The sequence below is a fragment of the Lotus japonicus genome, chromosome 1 (genome assembly GCF_012489685.1).
Source record: "Lotus japonicus ecotype B-129 chromosome 1, LjGifu_v1.2".
NCBI lineage: Eukaryota > Viridiplantae > Streptophyta > Magnoliopsida > Fabales > Fabaceae > Lotus > Lotus japonicus.
Genome location: NC_080041.1, coordinates 117,652,574 through 117,673,044, shown reverse-complemented (window position 1 = coordinate 117,673,044; position 20,471 = coordinate 117,652,574). Strand labels below are relative to the sequence as shown.

General features: G+C 37.0%; 1 protein-coding gene across 1 annotated transcript; it reads right to left on the bottom strand.

The window, feature by feature from the left end:
* Positions 1-5,229: 5,229 nt before the first annotated feature.
* LOC130729726 (transcription factor TCP20) lies at positions 5,230-6,996 on the bottom strand. Its single transcript, XM_057581562.1, has 2 exons — positions 5,516-6,996; positions 5,230-5,415 (listed from the first exon to the last, which is right to left on the bottom strand). The coding sequence occupies exon 1, from the start codon at positions 6,644-6,646 to the stop codon at positions 5,711-5,713; it is 936 nt and encodes a 311-aa protein (XP_057437545.1). The 5' UTR covers positions 6,647-6,996; the 3' UTR covers positions 5,230-5,415; positions 5,516-5,710.
* Positions 6,997-20,471: the final 13,475 nt, after the last annotated feature.

Here is a 20,471-nt window from a genome sequence, read left to right as displayed (position 1 = left end):
CTCCATCCTGTTACTTCTCATTAGGCATTAGCTTTTGGAGCGTGTAGTTAATGATCTTTTTGTGTTGAAGCAGTGCAATACTTTCGTTTTCATGATAAAATATAATAGTACCAGTTTCTTTTTCAAGTTCTCAGTGGGTTTCACATGCTCTCCAAGTCTAACTCCACTCTTGCTCTCTGCCAAAATGTTGGCTTTCATCAAATCCTGAACGATTTGTGCTGTACTGAATTTAAAGATGTGTCCCATATTAGATTATGGCAAGTGTTGATATATGTTTTTGTGTTAAGGACCTCTTCCCCAAGTATTAGATTATACCTCGAAATCCTCAAACCCAACTTTATAAAAGGAAATGTCAAAACACTACCAGGTACACATACATATCTTAGGTACTAATCCTTATTTTTCAGCCACATTCTAACTTAAGCGTTGAAGTGTTTTTGCAGCATCCTCCCCTAACGCGCCAAGACGGGAACAACAAACCAATGAAGAACACCGTACCCACACCATTCCCCATCTCTCCAAACATCATCTCAGTGATTGACCAGACTCGTAAGATTAGAAGTACTTATAAATGATGACGTCCATAAAAGAAGTACTTATAAATAAAAGTACAATTCTCACCTCTAATGTAGCTTTTGAGGTAGATCAAGTTTGACCTAACCTAACCCAAATTATAATGCATTGAAAGCAAACAGTTACCCAAACATTCTCTATTTCTAACTACAAAACTAATTTAAGTGATGATTGCTCTACATTTATAAGGATTTTGTTAATCATGACCTCGACAACCCATGAGCTGCTTGAGTTCCTTATCCTTCAAGCTCAGTCCCATGATTTTCAATATAAGCAGGCAGTAACAAGAAGGTAGAATTCAACCCACATGCATGACAGCATGAGAAGTGCCTCAGTATTGAGAGTTAAAAAAGTTATGGGCATTGAATACCCCAATGATGTTATTGGGATATAAGAGAATCTTGCAAGATTTTTCTGGAAGGGAATACTTGTTTCACTTGAAATTGAAATATGAAAAGGATTGTGAACCAGAAAAATGAAATATCAAATTCCATTTTGAATATCTAGTGAGATTCTGGGTCACTGTCAGACACATACTTGATGTATCAACTCATAACAAGGAAATATGAGAGAGAAGGGCCTTATTCCAACATGGAGATTTTCAGTACAAAAACAGATAGGAAAAAAGATGTACACAATGTAAATTATCATTGTTAAAGATGAAACATACATTATGCATAAGAAATAGGAAATTATAACTAATTTTGATCATTGGGGGGGTATAAGATGGCAACAAAGCAGGAATATTTGATTGGTAGACAAATCTATTTAAAACCACGGCACGCCCAAATAAAGAAACATGATCAAAGCTTAAATTTCAAGTTCAGCCAACACTTTCAATGCTGGCTTGCAATGATCTTGTCTGATGATTTCTTTTCTTTATTTTCACAGTAAATCTTCTCCATCAAGGATGACATTGTGTATCATTTTTTTTTTTGTCTTTGACGGGTGTAAACCCGTTCAGAAAACTGTGTTTATTCCTCCAACAAATGATTTTCCAAGAATTTGAACTTATATCATCATTTTTCACGAGATCTTACTTGCCTATCATTAACCAACAACTTCTTGCTGACTTTGTGTATCCTTAAAAATGAAGGTACGTGAAAACGGTTTGTGGAAAAATTTAAATATAAACTTCAATGAAAATCTTTTTTATGGGATACCAAACTGATTTATAGCATTTTTCATCAACTTATATTTTCTTAAGACAGTCTGTTATGCAGAACCCACTCGTAGAAATTTCTGTCTAAAATTGACCTTGACTAGAATTATTTATAAAAGGAGTTCCAAATATGTACTGAGAGATCCCAACACCTCAAGAGAGCATCATCCCATTGAAGGTTAAAACTGATTTGAGCCAATTTAGTTAGACTTCTTTTGAAGGGCTCGTCTAATTAGCTTGCAAAATGACAATTTAGAAATTGGAAGTGAAATTCTAGTACATAAGTCAGTGACTTCTAGCTGGCTTTAGGATGCCATTTGATTTTTCTTTTTGACATTTAGTAGTAGCTACTTTTGAAGATTGGGACAATCCAGCATAAAGGCACTGAATTGAGAAATCTTGGGAGTACTATTGAATTGATTGATTGGCATTCATGCTTTATTTTTTCTTGTTTTCAAAAAGAAAATGTACATGATTTGTTGTTATATTCAACAAAGGACTTTTGATAGAAAAAGCAGTGGGAGGAGTCGGTGGAGGCATAAATGAAATGTAAAATAGAAACACAAAGTATTGGAGAGAGAAGGTGAAGTCATGATGGCCATGTTCAAGTTGACAAAATCAACGACGAAAACGTAAAGAACTTCATGACAATCTTAATAAATCACAACAAACAAATGATGGTGTTTGTTGAATAAATAATGAGTAATGTTTCATCCACACCTCTCTTTTGAGGTGAAGAGGTGGAATGGTGAGAGAGATAGGAAGAAAAGAAAAAGTAAGAGAGAGAAAATATGAAATGTGATAGATGATAAGATGAGAGAGATAGAAAAAGAGATTAATTTCTATGCACCGACGGTGTAAAAAGTTTTACACAATCATTCCATCACAACCTTCCATTTTCTATTTTAGATATTTATTAAATTCAAAATTAATTGTGAGCTAACAAAATGGAGGGATGTGATTGAATGATGGTGTAAAACTTATTTACACCGTCGGTGCATAGAAATTAATCTCATAGAAATAAAAGGAGGTGAAAATGGAGTGTTTAAAAAATGAGGTGTGTATATATCATTACTCATAAATAATATACCTAGTTACCTGCACTTGGAGAATAACTTGATTGCACACAAAAAAGTGCTCACTATCCCACACGCCAGAATTAGAAGAGATAAAAAAATTGTGCATGTTGGAAAATCGATCTACAATTAATTTCAAATGCAGAATTAATTTCGAGAAGCTTATAGTGTGTTTGGCCTCCCGTTAGGAAACCTCAAGATCAATTTAAGTATAGTAAAATCAATTCTGAATGAAAATATTATATATGGGAGTCGCTTTGGAGAATTGGTTTGGTTTCCAAAACCTCACGATCAATTTAAGTACTGTAAAATTAATTCTAGATAAAAGTATTGATATTTGAGAGTCATTTAGGAGAATTGATTACAGGCCTAGAATCAATTCCAATAGAAGCTAGATAGAGCAACTTTTGGGTTGAATATAATCAATCGTAAGATTTTACAACTGAATTTCACAATATAACCCAATAAAAATCACTTTCAACTGACTTTTACTATGATCAATTTTACCAAAACAAAGTGTGATAAACGTTGATCTAAGCATGCATTTAATACTAGTACACAAAGAAAAACTAATCCAAACATGCTTTAAGTACACAAAGAAGTCATAATTAGATTCCTCACTAACTACAATAGCAAATAGCACAAATTGAAAGAAAGAGAGACCAAACTGTCTATTACTAGGAAAAATCATGAATCAGAAGGGACATGAACATTACAGGTACAGACAAACCTGTTGATGAACGTGTAAGTATATTTTTCTGTCAAGTTTAAGACTGCAAAAATTAGATCCTTTATGGAAATTAACCAAGAAGCTAAGATATATAGCTTCTAACACCACATAACTAGCTATTGCTGCCCCTTTTCTACATTTTCAGGTTGTTTCACCAATTTATATATTGCTAAAACGGGCCTAAGCATCATGGCTTGCAGAAAAAGAGATAGAGAATAGCTATACAGATTCTCCATTTTAGATCATATAAAAGAGGTAAGCTATATTTTAATAGTGTACGGAACTCTTCAAATGAAATGCGATGAAAGTCAGTTCACGTTGAGTTCAAGCTGGAATCAAACAGTATTTTTTGGAAAAGTATTCAAACACATAGTAAAAGTGCATCTTTACAAACTTAATCAATTTACTTTTTAACAAAATGAATACATATTAACACCAAGCATACCCGGGTGGAAGCACCGCTTGAAGTTTGAGAACACAAAAATCCACTTGAATTCAGCATGATGAGTCCTTACACACCTCACACACACACACACACACATATACATATACATAGTGAGGTCACAGAAACACTAGGGGTCAAAAGATAGGCACCACCTTGTGTTGTTGTTTACTAGTTAAAATATTAGGAGCTTACATCCACTTGCATTCAAAGCCAAAAAGATGAGCTCACAGAAACTACCATGCTGTAATCATATAAGACACATACAGATTTGGCACCTAGCCAGTAGTTTCTGGAGCCGCAATATTCTTAACTTGTTTGAAAATTTCACCTCCCCCAGATAGCATAATCCATTATATTCACAATCAGATCAACAAAAGCATCATAGCAATATTAGTATATAATTTAGGTAACAATGGTTTCAACTTCAACAGGGTTAACACACACAATACATGTAACCAAGATAAGAAAAAAAAGTCGGTGATCTATCATCAATTATTAAGACTCTTAACTGCAAACTAGCTTGTAGCTGAATTGGCATCAGAGATGTTGAGATCAAATGCATGATCCTCTACTAGACTACCTTTCCCCCTCACCCCATTCAATTGGCTTGCACCTCATATCTAACTAAAAATTATAGACTCCTAATAAAAGTCATTAGCATAGGGAATCCAATAGATGCTGAAAAGAGGTCTTAAAAGTTAAAACAAAAGTGATTGGTTAGCTTGTTAGAAAATCCTTCTTGAACTAATTCTAAAGTCAGAATCAATTCAGGGTAGAAACTTCTGTTAGTTGCTTCTGAGTGGCAGAAATGATTATGGAAAAAACTAAGCTAATTCAAACATGCTATAAAACCTACTCATGTGACCCAATCTAGCTAAGTTATCTCAGGCAAAGTTCAGATTGATTTTTTTGGAGGGTAAGGTAAAAACTGCTAAAGAAAGGAAAAAGTCAATACCCTTTAAATGCAGAGATGTAGATGCTGATACTAACAGTGAACTACTTTAGCTTCTTCTCTAGAAGTAGGTACCACTTGTAAGATGATGAATAACAATTTTTTTTTGTGAAAAAGGACAGATCCCCAAGTGATGAACTATGAAGGAAAGTGCCAAGTTGTATCTTAAGTGATAGTAAATCACCCCAATGCTAACAACAATGAAGCTCATGTGAGGAAAGAGTGTTGCAAGTTGACCAGTTCACAAATGTAATTTATCACACAGAGATAAAAATTCATCAGATGATAAAGTACTAAAACCAGATCCAATAAGAACATTGACAAATATGATTATGAAACTATATCGTCATTTTTCATACAAACTGATCAGCACTCCACCCTGACCTAGAGAAGAACAAAATAATCAACACACCTCTGAATTAAACAATAGTTTAAGGCCAGGCCAAAGCAGCCAAGCAATCTGGCACACAATTCCACCTGCAAGATAAGGTAACATCACAAATTCACAATTACAACCATGAAAAGCTGAAAAACAGATAAGAAGAAATAAAACAACAGAAAAAGCTTGTAGAATCACCTGTATCTGGAGACTTGAGTTCTGTGGAGAAGGAACAATAAGAGGGGGTAATAAAACCAAATCCAGTTTCTATTGAATTTCATTGAGACATCATCTATTTCCTCAAAGTCTCCCAATTATACAATACAAAAGCCATTCTAGAAACCTCAGCCTGTAGAAAAATTCTAATTCTTTCATCCAAATCCATAAAAAAATTTACTGTCCTGAGCCTTGAGAATCATCATTACTGGGAGTCTGCTGCTGATGCTGATGCTGATGTTCATGTTCTTGCTGCTGATGCTGATGCTGGTGGTGTACTCTGCTTTGACCCATCTGCTGATAAATCTGGCTCAGGGCTTGTGGATTCAAAACCCCAATATGTCCATCTTGAGACAACCCTAGCTCCAAACCTGGCATGTGCTGGTTGTTGCCCCCACCCAAAATTGATGTGAAACTCATAGGACCCATGTTGGTGGTAGCACCAGGCAAGTCAAACCCAGGGAACCCAATTTTCTGCAGGTAATTTGAACTCTCACTGGCCAAATTGGCATTAGAAGGACCAGATGATGATGATTGAAATCCAAATCCAGTGACATGGGGCCATAAACCTGTGGCTGTAGCCACATGGGGTCTCCCTAAATTCCCTCCAACCATACCCCAGCTGGTCCTACTATTGGCACCACCACCACCACCCATTTCATCAAATTTTTGGTGCAAACCAGCAGATAAAGAGGTCCCCTGTTGTGAAACAGAGTTACCAGCAGCAGAAGCTAAAGCAGATGCTGGGATTGTTCCAGTTCCAGTGGCTGCTATGATTGATGGCTCAGCCTGCTGCAGAAGCCACTGGATGGTTTCACCATCAGATTTGTGACCTAATTCTCTGGTCAACTGGAAGATTCTTGCTGCACACAGAGCTGGCATCCTTATCCTCCTTCCCCTGCCTTCAACTTTTGTGTGTCTGTCCTTGTTGGAGGTCCTCTTTGGTGCCAACTGCTTCTTGCTCTCATCTTTCTCAGCAATCACAATCTGGAAATCCTTAACCTCGGATGGTTTGTTCTCTCCCATGTTGTTGTTGTTGTTCCCTTGTTGTTGTTGTTGAAGGAAGTTTGGAACAACCTCCTGGTTCTGCTGCTTTGAGCCCTTGGGATCCATGAACAGGTTTGAAAAGGAAAAAAGAAAAGATTTTTAACAAAAGAAATTGATGGGGCCTCTTTGATTGAAGAAGATGACCTGAAAAGTCCTAAACTTTCATGAGTTTTCACTGTATCTGGCAAGGATTGAGGGACAAAACCATATAATATTGAAATCCCAATGTGCCCATGTCAAAAACTTCACTCTCTTCCCCTCTCTCTCTCTTGTCCTTTCTCACCTCTTTCTTGGTGTTAGTGGGGGTTTTGACCAGCCAGATATGAAATTTGAAAAGCTACTTTAAACTTCAAGTTTCACCCCCTTGGATACTACTACTCCCCTATGTCTGTCTCTCTGTACATACACCAAACAAACAAAAACCCATCCTACATTTCATGGATCCTCTTTGATATCTTCCCTTTTTCTTTTTGAAAAATGCTAGGCAACATTGGGACTCTTATTCCAACATTTGTTTTTTTGAAATTTAAATAGGGTTTACTAAATTTCAATATTTACATGAATTTCAACCGACTAATAAAAGAAAATTGGAAAAAAATGTTAAAATAAGTATTACTATCATGTTTCTTTCTTCTTTTCTTGCATGCATCCTAGAATCCCAACATTTCAATATAGTTTATTTGGACTAGTGTTTATATAATTGATTTTGGCGTAAACTAATTTTAGTAAAATTAAGTAGTGGTAAACGTGAATTTAAATAATTTGATTTATGTCAAATACTTTTATGGGAAAATTTGTTTTTATAAGGCAATATTATGATACTCAGTTAAAAACATAATTAATTATATTTTTTTTATACTCAAACAGCTAATTTATTCATAAGAAAAACATGCAACCTTGAACGATAGAATACCTCCAAATCGGGCGGACATTTATATTTAAGATATAAACAATTGATTATTGTGGCAAATAGATTTAATTATAGACTCATAAAAATAATTTTACTTATACACCCAAATATCATATTTTACCTTGATTTTAACAAGTAAAAATTAATTTTATAATGTTGATTCTGTTTTCCAAATGCTTTGAAGTTCTTTTCTTTGCCTTGCATGCCATTTCTTGCAAGGAAATAAATGCCACATGGGCAGCCACTCTGGTTCTCTTGGCCCCATTTCTTCAAATTTGTGTTACATAAAACATGATCAAAGAACAAAATTTAATAATGGGATGAGCAACAGTGATAGACTAATTAAAGAGAGGTATATGTCCCAGTTTAGACTCAAAGAGGAGGCAATGACTTTGTTCTGTGCTCAGTGACATAGTATCCAATGGTGGGTCCTGGCTTTCTTTAAATACTACAGTTGCTGGCAGTTCATGTCCCATGTTTATGATATATCACTTCCCATACACTTCTGTAGTGTTCTGTATATTTTGTATTGGATTTCCTAGGTAGCCTTCTTTGTGTGGCTCAGTTTCAGACTAACATCATGGGAAATGTCTACTTATTATGAATTGGAAAATGAATTCTGCACATACATAATTGTTGGTCATTTAATCGACATGTGTGTTTTAACTGAGGTTGGAAAATCAGAACTGTAATTGAATGATCGTGTAAAAATTAATTTTTTATTTAATTAGCAATTATTAATTGAGAAAAACTTTCATGCACCGACAGTGTACAATCTTTTTACGTCATCAACCAATCAGATTTTATGAATGTGGAAAAGGTGAATTTTTTATTTAATTAAATTGACTGACATGACAAATCTTTAAAATATGTTGGTTGACGGTGTAAGAAAACTTTACATTATCAATGCAGGTTGCTCATTATGTTAAATTATCTCCTTCTTACTAGAACTTTCTGGTTCCAACCTAAACCTTATATAAGTTGATCAACGTGTTTGATGACTTTATTTACTAAATTTTAGTCTTTTTGGTATTAGTAATGATTAATGTGTCAATGTAATTCTCATATAAAAATGTAACAACGCCAGTAGGAGGATCATGAATCATTAAGGTTTTTAGTGTCTCTCGCTCCGTCCTTAGCCAAATAATCAGTCACAACATTCCCTTCTCACAGCATATGCTTCAAACACACCTGTCATTTTTTTTCCACAAGAAGCTAACAAATTGAACTGAGAATAACCATATATTGATGAAATTTAGAGACACCTTGAGAAGGCAAATAACCATGGTGGAATGAATATCAACAACATTGCTAATGAATTATGAAATGGTGCCAACTAATGTTTAACTATGATAGTTTTAGAATTGTGCTAATTTTCAATTTGGTTCTAACCCAACAGGATAAAAAATTGTCAAATCAATTGTGTGCAATTTGGATGGTGAATAATATTCTCATTCTACATTTTCTTTCCAGTACCTTACCTCTAAACTCTCTATATAGGGACACTATTAATTTCCCAATTCAGAGAAATCTAAATATATGAAAAGATATAATACAAGACTGAAAGTGATATATACCAATATTATAAGAACTAAAAACATTTTTCTTTAATATTTTAGAAGTAATTATTCTATAGAAAGTTATGTTATATATCTTGAAAATAAACCGGACATATATAAGTGGAAACTATGGTATAAGATACTAGGGGGATGTTGGATAAAGAGATAGAGAAGGTCATGCAAGGAAGCTATGAGGGATGCACATTTGTCCATTGTCCAGGGAAATTCAAATTACATCACAAATTTTAGTGGAAGGCATGACATTTAATTACAGCTTGAAATAGTGACAGGAAGAGCCTGCCTCTAATTTCTCTGATGTACAAGTTCCATGCACTATTTCTTGATCAAGCCTGGAAAGCGATATTCCATGTCTTTATTCTAGTAATTTAAAAGCCGTGAGAAACCCAAACCCAACACGGCGACTAGTGCATAATTTATTTGATTTTAATCGAATAATTGATACACTAACCTTTTTGAGCGTTTTTGGGGAAATGTTTAATTTATTTATGGGTAGCACCTGCCCTTTAATTGTATCGGTTGCTCTTTAATTAATAATATCATTTTTGTTGTTAAAAAAATAATTGATATATTAGCCGTACATAGGATCATTATTTCTAAAAGATAACTTGAGTAGTAAGAGCTAAGAACATATACATTGAGGAGGATGTAATTTATCTTTCCGTATGTAACAAAAAAAATGTGTGTATTATTTGTTTGTCGCTAAAGCATGTTTTAATGCTTGTAGGGTTTGTGATTTTTGTTGGTAGAGTTTTTGCCAATTTATTATGTTTGATTGGTTACTGTGCCCTTATTAAGAGAAGTTGTTTCTCTACTTTTATATATTTGAGTATATTTTTTTATTTTGAAAAAATAAACAGTAAATACATCTCTTAGTCATGTAATTTTTCTTTCCGGACTTGTTTGGTATGTTAACTGTGTTGTATAGAATAAAACTTGATATATAGGATAAGACATGATACAAAATTGTTAGTGATCGACTGTATAACTTATTATATCTATTAAATTGATACAATTATATGTTTGGTGGAACTTGACATATTGAATTTAACACAACAAGTTGATGGTCTCTTGTTCCGACCTATACAAACGACTAGAAGGCCCAATATAGCTTATTAGACGACCTAAAGATCTAGCATCTATAAGAGTGTCGTATGGGCGTATTGGATGACTTAGATAATGAGCGTCTCATCTTGGGTAAGGTCGACCAGTGGCACGACCGCCCTTTTAATAACTAACAAGCAAGGTTGCTTGGCAACCTTACACTCGGAGGACCTGCTATAGGGTTTACAAGAGACTTACAGAGACAATGACGATGACCTTTGAAATCTATAAATATTAATACACGTGTAATCATTCATTTACACAAGACATTGCTCATTACGTAAAAGATATAGGAAGTTTGTATTGTCTGAAGAAACGACAGTGGTATGGTCTGAACAAGTTTGTATGGTCTAAAACGACAGTGGTATAGGAAGTTTGAAAACTTCATTCACAAGGTAGGTTTGGAGAAGTACAATGTCGACCATTTTTTCTTCTTTAAGAGATATAAATCTAGTTATATCATTTTGCTACTTTATGTTGATGATATGTTATTAGCAAGCTTATGAACCATATAAAAAGTTTGAAGATGTAGCTATCAAAAAAAATTGACACAAATGATTTGGGTTAAACAAAGAAGATTCTTATAACGAACATAAGGAGAGATAAGCAAAGAGTAACTTTGCACTTGTATGAGGTAGAGTACATCAGCCTTGTTTTCCGTAGATTCAACATGGCAATGCCAAGCTAGTTAGCACATCTTTGTCCAGTCATTTTCACATATCCAAGGACCAGTCCCCTCAGATGGAGGAAGAAAGAGACTTCATGACTTAGATGTATGCTTCAAACATTCATAAGTTTACCGATACTAGGCCAGACAGTGGCCATGCCATTGGAGTTGTAAGCATGTTTATGAAAAATCAAAGAGAAGCTCATTGGGAGATGTACAAGTGAATTTTGAGGTATCTACGAGGCACCACCAAAAACATTTGTACTTTGGGAGGAGAATTAAAAGTATAAGGCTACAAAATGCCTACTTCAGAGGTGAAGTCAGTCATGAAGAAGTACCACCAATTACATTTTCATCAGTGGTACATTTTCATTATTGGTCACCGAACGAGCGGTAAGCATGTTTATGGAAAATTAAAGAAAAGCAATTTAGGAGATAGTTAAGTAAATTTTGAGGTATCTACGAGGCACCATAAAGAAACTTTTGTACTCTGGGAAAAGAAAATTAAAAGTACAAGATTGCATAAATGCATACTTCATAGGTGAAGTTGGTCACCGAAGAAGTACCACCAGTTACAATTTCATTGTTGGTGCTATAGTTGTCAGTTGAATTCCAAGAATATAGAAGATTGTTATTTTATGCACTATAGAGTATGTGTGTGTAGCGGTAGAAAAAGACGATAAAGAGTTGATATGACTTCAACCACTGTTAATAGAATTGAGGTTCATTCACGAGGGTAGTGTTTTGCAAAGTGATTGTCGGAGTGCAATACATATGATAAAGAATTCAACATTTCATATATGCCACCATTTTTCGTTTTTTCTTTTGTTGGTTCAAATAATTTTGGGTCTAGAGTATCTGTGTAATTCGGATGGGAATATCAATGTAGTGATTTCCTCATCTAGCGATACTCAAGGAAGGGACTTTGTTCCTTGATGCAGATTCCTAAGAAACTTTGAAGATTGCTATTGAGAGGTTGAATGCGAATTAGGTCTAATTAACTAAGGGAAATGGCTAAAATAGATAAATAAAGGCTTAAACGGATGAAAACAAAGACTGAAAGGCGATAAAGAAAGATGAAGTAAAGTAAAGTGCTTGAAAAGTAAAGACAGGAAGGTAAATGACACATGTAAATGTGACAAATTTCTAGATTGTATTGATTGTTTGAGTTGACTTTAAATGAGCTCAAACGACTATTTATGGAGGAAAACCACACTTGATTACATCAGTTATTTGCCTTCAACTAAGTGTACCATGTTCTTCTAGGAACTTAGCACGTGTACAAAAATTTAGGATTATGACATCTGACGACATCCTTCAAATATCGTCATATTGACTAGTGGGCTTCCCTTCTCAAGTTGATCAGCCGACTCCTCAACCTCCATCTAACATGAAGTTCCTAGATTTGTGGAAAGCTGATCCACTCCGAATTTATCTTCAAGTTTTGAACAAAAATATCACTTATAGATTATTCCATTATAGCAGACCTCTCAGTATCTATGCAGAATATTCCTTCTTAAAGTAGGGATTTGTTGTTATCACAAAAATTGTATTATCTCTTTTAGCACATGATTTATTTAGGAATTTTACTCAAGTAATGAATTTATGCTATCAACTCTCCACATTTTAATGCCCAAATCAACTTATCAATTCAAACGTCTAGAAACAACTTATTAGCAGTCGTTCAAAAGGCTAAAGGTTGATTCGCCATCATTCATAGGTTGAGAGCTGACCAAATAAGACAAAGGCAATTGCCTGCTTTAGAAAGTCTAAATCCGGTGATTATCAGTCGATCCATCGGCGAACAACTGATTGATAGTCAATTCATCAACTAACAAGTGATCATTAGTTGATCGATCAGCTAACAACTGACCTAATTTGCACCTTGTAATTCAGCTAATTAAAATCAATTGTCATAATCAGATCAAACCCAGATAATTAACAGCCGACGCAATTGTCTAAAATTTCCTTTATTTTGAGTGCCAAAGTTTCAAATAGCATAATAGAAAACTTTTTATACTTTAACTTGTAATTAGCTTTGATAAATAGATCACAGTAATTCCTCTACTCGGGTAACGATAGTAAAGAGTAAGCTTGTTAGCTATTGCATTACGCGTCACGTATGCTTCCCACCATGCGGACATGGGAGTCCCTCTTTTCAAAAGCTAGCTGTTGAAATTCTATAAACAAAAGATCACAAGAGTTCAAAGCTTGAATGGGTATAGATCTTTTTTTGGCACTGAGTTCTCTTTCGTTTGCTTTGATTACTTTCATCACATCACTCTTCTTTATTTAATTTTCTTATGGGATAAGCTTGAATCTATTTTTGTCTTAATCCCTTTAATAATGACTCATGCTTTCTTTCTTCCGTCTTTTTCAGAAGTTGAACCTGTTTTGGCATCAAATAGCATAAATACTTCACTCATAAGATAAGCGGTTATTCTTATTAGAATTTATGAGATATAACTTAATTGAAAAGTTAGTTCAAGAGTTGAGAGTTGTTCTATTAAGAATGTTTATAACATGTCTCTAGTTTTTTTTTTTTTTGATATGCAAAGAATATATTGATTAAGCACAAGGGGTGCTAACCCATATACAAGAGGAGGAGAAAAGAAAAGAGAAAAAAAAAACAGAAAGGAAACACAGTATTGCAGTTTACAGCATCACTTGGTATGCAATTCCCTATCCCTACTGTTACAAGACAATAAAACAAGGCTTAATCCTCATATTAGTCCCTGTCTTTGTGTCGCCGTCTGAGGTAGGTCCCTGACCGAAAAAATTTGTGCAAAAGGTCCTCGTGAATGAAAAACGTATGGAGCCAGTCCTCGCCGGAGCTCGGAGCTCCGGCAAGTGATGAAATGACACGCTGACTAGATTAATGAAGGTGACGTGGAATAAAAAAAATAAAAAAAATACACATTATAATTAACAAAATTAAAACCTATTACTAATTTTAATCCTAATCCCCCTAAACTAATCCTAATTCCCTCAAATTAAACTAATTCCCAATTCATAAAACCCTAGCAGCCATCTCCATTCTCCAATGCTCACCATCAACACACCAATAGCCGCCAGCCACCACCACCACTCTTCCCCACTCTCCTAGCCGGCGGCCACCACCATTACCACAGCCACCTCCTCCATTACTTCTCCAAACCACCGTCGAACCCACCATTCCTCTTTCTGACCTGAAACGGCGCTACAACCATCACCTCTTCCTTTGAATCGCATCACCGCCGTCGTCGTCCGATCTGAAGCCACCAACGCCATCGTCGTCTCTCCTCTCTCCCGTGAAACCGCGCCGCCACTCCTTTCTTTCAAGTCCGAATCGCGCCGCCGTCGTCACCTCCTTTATTCCTTCCTGAGAACCACTGACGCTGCCACTGGTGATATCTTCTCGTGGAGCTCCATTGTTGCCATCACTTGTTCGTCTGTCGGCGGAGAAAAGGAGAAGAGAAGCAGAAGCAAAAGAACAACGGGAGAGGAGAAGAGAAGAGATGCAGAAGCAGGAAGAAAATGAGAAGATGAACCCTAATTCTGCTGCTCCATTGCTGTCATCTCTTGTTCTTCCATTGTGGTCATGGCTGCTGCTCTTAATTTTCTTGGTGTGGCTGCTTTGTGTTTTCTTGCTCCTTACTTTCTTCTTTTCTTCTGTTTACTTGATCCTTGTACTGTGGGTTGTGGCACCCCCTTAAGTGCCACTATTCTTTTATTCATCCTGGCTTTCCAAAACAAAAACCACCACTTCTGGGTTTGGACGAAGGGGCTTGCTTTTCTGGGTTTGTGTTTCTGGGTTCTGGGTATGATGATGAAGAACAAGGGAATTTGGTTTGGGATAAATTGAGGGGGGCGGTTGGAGGAATTTGTTTTTGTTAATTAAATTAGGGTTAATTTTGTTAATTGATTTTATTTTTTTTAATTAAATTAAAATTTCTTATGTGTAATTTATAATTTATTTTTTATTTATTTTTTAATTCCACGTCACCTTCATTAATCCAGTCAGCGTGTCATTTCATCACTCGCCAGAGCCTTGGGCTCCATACGTTTTGCAATGATGAGGACCTTTTGCACAAATTTTTCCGGTCAGGAACCTACCTCAAACGGCGACACAAAGACAGGGACTAATATGAGGATTAAGCCATAAAACAATAAAACCCAACTTTTGCAACACAATCCCTTTAACATTGCCACACCCACGTGGAACTACAGCACCAAAAGTGTTTTGGCAGTAAATCTTCAACACTAACCAGCTCCACGACACAAGAAGGAGGGAAAATATTGCAGCAGGCTCTACAAGGAGTGTATGCAAGCTTCCAAGCTGTTTTTCCATTCAAATAGTGAAAACCCAACCCCCCTTACCTTATTGCGAATCCAATTCCAGGAGCGAAATTGAATTAAGTCCAACAAAGCATACCTATCAATCTCAACAACTTTAAATATAACATCATTACTGAAATTCTGGTTCGTGCACAGGACAGATGTCGAACGCGATGTTGGGACAATCAGTTCGACAATTGCACAACAGTACAGAAATTAAGCCACAATGTTTAATACAGTAGAAACAACACAGTAGCAACAATATAACAATAAAGAACACAGAGGATTGGTAACCCAGTTCGGTGCAACATCACCTACATCTGGAGGGCTTCCACCCAAGAGAAAGATAATCCACTATTATAGAGAATCAAGTACAAAAAGGTCTTAACAGAACTGCCCCAGTTCCCAGCCTTTCTACCTATTCCTACCCGTGGTTTATTACTTAGGTCTCCCCCTAAGTATGAGAACCCCCTCTCACTTTCTCTCACAATCACTGCCACAGTGATTGGTCTCTTACACCCAAGAGTATAAACGATCTCAAGATCAAACACATATTTGAAGAGATTACAACTCAACTAAACAAACCAACTCTAAGCCATATGATTATCAATGGAGGCAGTAGAGTGGTGTACAAAATAACAGAACAAGGACTCACAAAACAAAACCCTAAAAACCCAATCCTTGGGTGCCCAAGGCACACTTAACAACTAGGGTTAAGCCTCCTTAAATAGTCATTCTTCAGGTCTTGATCTTCAATGGGCTTGCACGAAAATAGAGTCCACAAAACAGATCTGGAACAAATCTTTTAAACCAGTAACAAATCTTATCAAATAAGATTTGAACAAAAGATAACAACTTTCACAATTTAAACCAAATCAAATCCTCTTCAACAGATTTGATTCCACTATATTATATTCCAGATAGCACAGAGAAGCTTCTTCAATAACCCTAACTTGATTATCACGAAATCCATCCAAAGCTTCTAGAAAAATCAGCCAAACACACAGCAGATCCGCAGGACAAATGTCACAGCACGATGTTACAACATCTGCTTCGACATCAGGTTGTTTTTGAAAAAATGCAGACAACCAAAAGTAACAACAATTACGGAGTAGCCACACCGACCACACCACAGCAAGCCAAACAGCAATCTCGCCTACCTTCTGAGTTCGATTCCAGCCATGGACAGCAAAATGCAAAAAATGCTCCCGGGGTGAATCGTAAAGGATAAAAGGGCTACCCATCCAGCCATTACACAGCGCCCAAATCTCACGCACCTTCGAACATGAAGACATTAAGTGGGCTGCGCTTTCAACCTCCTGATGACAGAAAATACCGTTTAAATCGTCCTGGGAATGAAGCACCCCTCTACGTAGCAACTGTTGTTTCGTTTGAAGTCGATCTAACAACAACCGCCAAGCGAACGCCTTGACATTTGAGGGCACCGGAGCAGACCACAAGGTTTTAAAAGCTTCATCTGGGACCTCCTCACCATAGACCTGCGAAACAGAATAAGCACTGTTAGTTGTATAGGTCCCCTCCTGACTTGGAGACCACTTCCACTCGTCTTTACGGTTCTCCATTAGAGACACACCTCCCACTTCCTCACACATTTTTTGTACCCACCCCTTCTCTCTCTCTCACTCAAACCTCTCCTCCAACTGAACTTCCAAGACCACACCCCATTTGTCCACACCCCCAACTCTTTGATTGTAGCATATTTTTGCCGAGACAGATTAAAGAGCCTATGATAGCGACCATTAAGATTACCAATACCCGTCCAATCCTCCGTCCAAAACCGAGTCTCATTCCCACATCTCACAATTTTATTAAGGCCTAACTCAAACCAGTCCTCCCCAGATCCACCAATGCATGCCTTTTGAACATCCCTCCACCAAGGCGACTCTGCTGCCTTCCCTTTGCTGTTAAGCTTTGCCTTGACCTCTCGACACCAAAGGCTATTCGGCTCCGTTAAATAGCTCCACCTCCATTTTCCCAACAAAGCTTTGTTAAATTTTATCCAATCTTTCAGTCCAAGGCCCCCCAACTCCTTAGGATTGCACATCCGCTCCCAGCTTACCCAAGAAACCTTCTTTTCACCCCATAAAAAATTACGCATAATACTCCTACATTCTTTTTCAACACCCACCGGAATCTTGAAAAAAGATAGAAAGAAGAGCGGAAGTGAAGACAGGACACTCTGAATAAGACAGATACAACCACCAAAAGAGATGTTTCGACGCCGCCAAGAAGAAAGCTTAGCTCGCATTTTCTGAATGATCGTGGTCCAAGTCGAAGACAAATAAGCCTTGCTGCCCACAGGGATGCCAAGATAAACAAAAGGAATGGTCATAACCCGGCAATATATGTAAGGCCCAAGTTTTAACGCTTTGGATAAGTGAATAAAATAAAAGAGTTATTTGATTAGGATAAATTTGGGAAGGAAAAAGGTTCAGGAAAAGTCCAAGAATTTATCGAAAAACCGATAAGAGTTATAGCACGACTAACATACGCTTAATCCTAGGTCAAAGGTATTAGTGAATAGTTAATTTATGCTTTAGGACACGATGGAAACTAATTCCAAAAATCCTCAGAGAAATGTTAGAACTTCTCTTTTCCGTCCTTAAACAATTATTTCGATGCGAAATCCTGGAAAGTACGAACGTCAAATTCCAATTCTCGGAAGTTTGCCGAAACGGAATCCCTGATAGTTCGAGAAACCTAAGATCGACAGACGATGAAGACTTTTTCTATTCGGAGCTGCAAATGAAGATTCCACCCGCGTTCTCCTATTTCTTTCGTTAATCCCAATCTTTCTTCAGAAGGAAGTTTTCTCATCCGACGATCACTGCAAAAAGTAGTTTTTCGGGATAAACCGACTTACACCGACTTATGCCGATTTTGGATCTTTTGGTTTAATTCCAAGAATCCTGTTTTGAGTTCTGGAATTCTGTCGCCAGAACCAATCTTAGAATTCGCAGAGGAACGCGCAGGAAAAATCGGAACCGCGAAAAAATCATTTTTCCGCTTTTTCCAAAACCTATAAATAGCTTGAAAATTAGATTTTTTGCAAAAAAATACCCATTTCCCCTCCCCAAACCCGCGAGCACCTAGAGAGAGAGAGAGAATCCGGATCTTCGTCGTTTCTTGCCCGTTTGCTTCACCGATTGTCGCTAATCGAAGACCTCGAGGTAGGTAAACTATACTCTCCTTCGAATCGTCGTTTCTGTCCACTTCTCCTACGTCTTTCTGAGTTCAAAATTTTGAGGTTTTTGAAAAACTGTCCAAATAAGCTGATTTCAGCGTCTAAACTTCTTCCCTGCATGCTCCTGAGCGTGTTCTGCGGATTAGATTTTGTCAAATGTCGACGAAATGCCGCCGGGATCAATTTCTACCTTAAATACCCATTTTTCGGTAAAGTCGCAACCTTTAAGCTCTAATCTATCGACTTGGCTTAGTGCTAGTAGGATTTGTCGTCATAAACGTCGTTGTGGACGTCTCCATCCAATCTTTTTTTCAAAAATCCAGTTTTGAAATTCTGAGCTAAAAATAATGACCAAACTACCCCTATATCAGTTTTCGATCCGAAAATTTTTCCGAGCCTAGAACCGTCTTAGTTACGGCTTATGTTAACCTAGGAACCAAGTTTGATCGAAGAAAAATCAACCCTCCCAATTAAAGGAAGTGGCCGAGAGCTATATCAAGGGGGGGGAAGAATCCGATTTTTCGAAAACTTGTCTTAACGCGTTAGATTGTCGTACCACGGAGGTTGTAGTGTACCGTGTGACCCTAGGACTCTTTGATTGCTGAGTTTCTGACTCTTGGTGTTGATTTCTGTGATTTTTGCTTAAGGTTCTTTTGAGGAGATTCCTGGAGAACAAGGAGAAGAGCGTGAAGGACACTTGGAGGAGGAAGCTGGAAGACCCACCGGTGAGGGCTACTCTCTGAATTACTAGATAATGTTTTAGGGGTCGACAAATTCGACTTGATTTATGTGTTATGCACTAAATTTCTAAATGTCTGAATTGTTCTCTGAGGCTTCGGCCGACCTTGCTGAGTATTTGATGCCATGATATTGTGTGCTAAATGATTCACATGCTACGTGCTACATGGTTAACTTAGGATGTGTTGGAATATGCTGTTTATGCTTTTGACTGAGCTGTTTTATTTATGCTATTCCACTTGTACCTGAGATTCTGAGGAGTGAGGATTACGGGCAGGTCATGCCAAATTTTTATGAGATTTTGAGAGAGTTTTAAAGGACGAACGGAGTTCGGACCTTGTTATGTTTTAATGGATCGAGACCTTCTCAGTGAATTATTTGAGATTATGGGATCTCTGAAAACTCTTAGGAAGTATTATAAGATTAAAATGAAAACTATTTTATCACAGAAAACTCATAAGACATTAATCAATTTCTAAATCCTTTGAACAATAATAATACCCTTAGATAAGAGCTTAGAGCCTGAATATTAGTTTGGGAAATATGAGAAGTGTCGTCGAGCCCACGTTTTGAGGAAATATACAAGTCTTCGAGTATGTTGAAACTCTTTTGCTCGATGAGCAGGTTATTATTTGGCTATCTAAAGTTTAGCCCAAGTACAAATCGTACTCTTTCGCTCGATGAGCAGTTTAATGTTTGGCTATCTAAAGTTTAGCCGGAGACTATGAGTTTCCAAGTACTTCGGTACCTTTTCGCTCGATGAGCAGTTTATTGATTGGCTATCTAAAGTTTAGCCGGGAACCATGAGTTCCAAAGTATCTTCTTCTTCTTTTGATTAATTCATTTTGTCGCAGAATCGACGTTTGCCTTAGGGTAGGCTTTTTAGAGACAATAAGTTAGCTAGAACACGTGACGACGTGTCGGGTGAGGTCGGAGACGTTGTTTGGCTAATCACTTGCATTCATGCACTCATTTTGAGGTTAATACACGGCGTGATACCGGACCTCGGTGGATTCCAAAATGGTCATAAGACCCGGATTTCCATATTTAGGACACTACGGTGGTCCTCAGTAGCAGACGGAATGGCAGACCTACAGGTTCACTGCTGATCTGACTACTTTTGTGTGGTGTAAGAGACACGCGAGCAGGAAGGTACCCACCGTGGCTGGTGTTAGGGCCGCCTCGTTGATGTCCATCCTTCTTCCGGAATGCATTTTGTTACCCAGCATTGCATTTCATGCAACATACATGCTGACTTAGTTGCTGAGTGTGATTGGTACCTGTTTATCATATTTGAGGCATGCTATTTGTTATTATGATTTCTTATATTCATTATGATACTTGCAACCCTAGGAAGTCATCCCTAAAATTAT

Bases quoted from the DNA above. Each gene is read 5' to 3' on its own strand.
- LOC130729726 (XM_057581562.1), bottom strand. From the start codon at position 6,646: ATGGATCCCAAGGGCTCAAAGCAGCAGAACCAGGAGGTTGTTCCAAAC.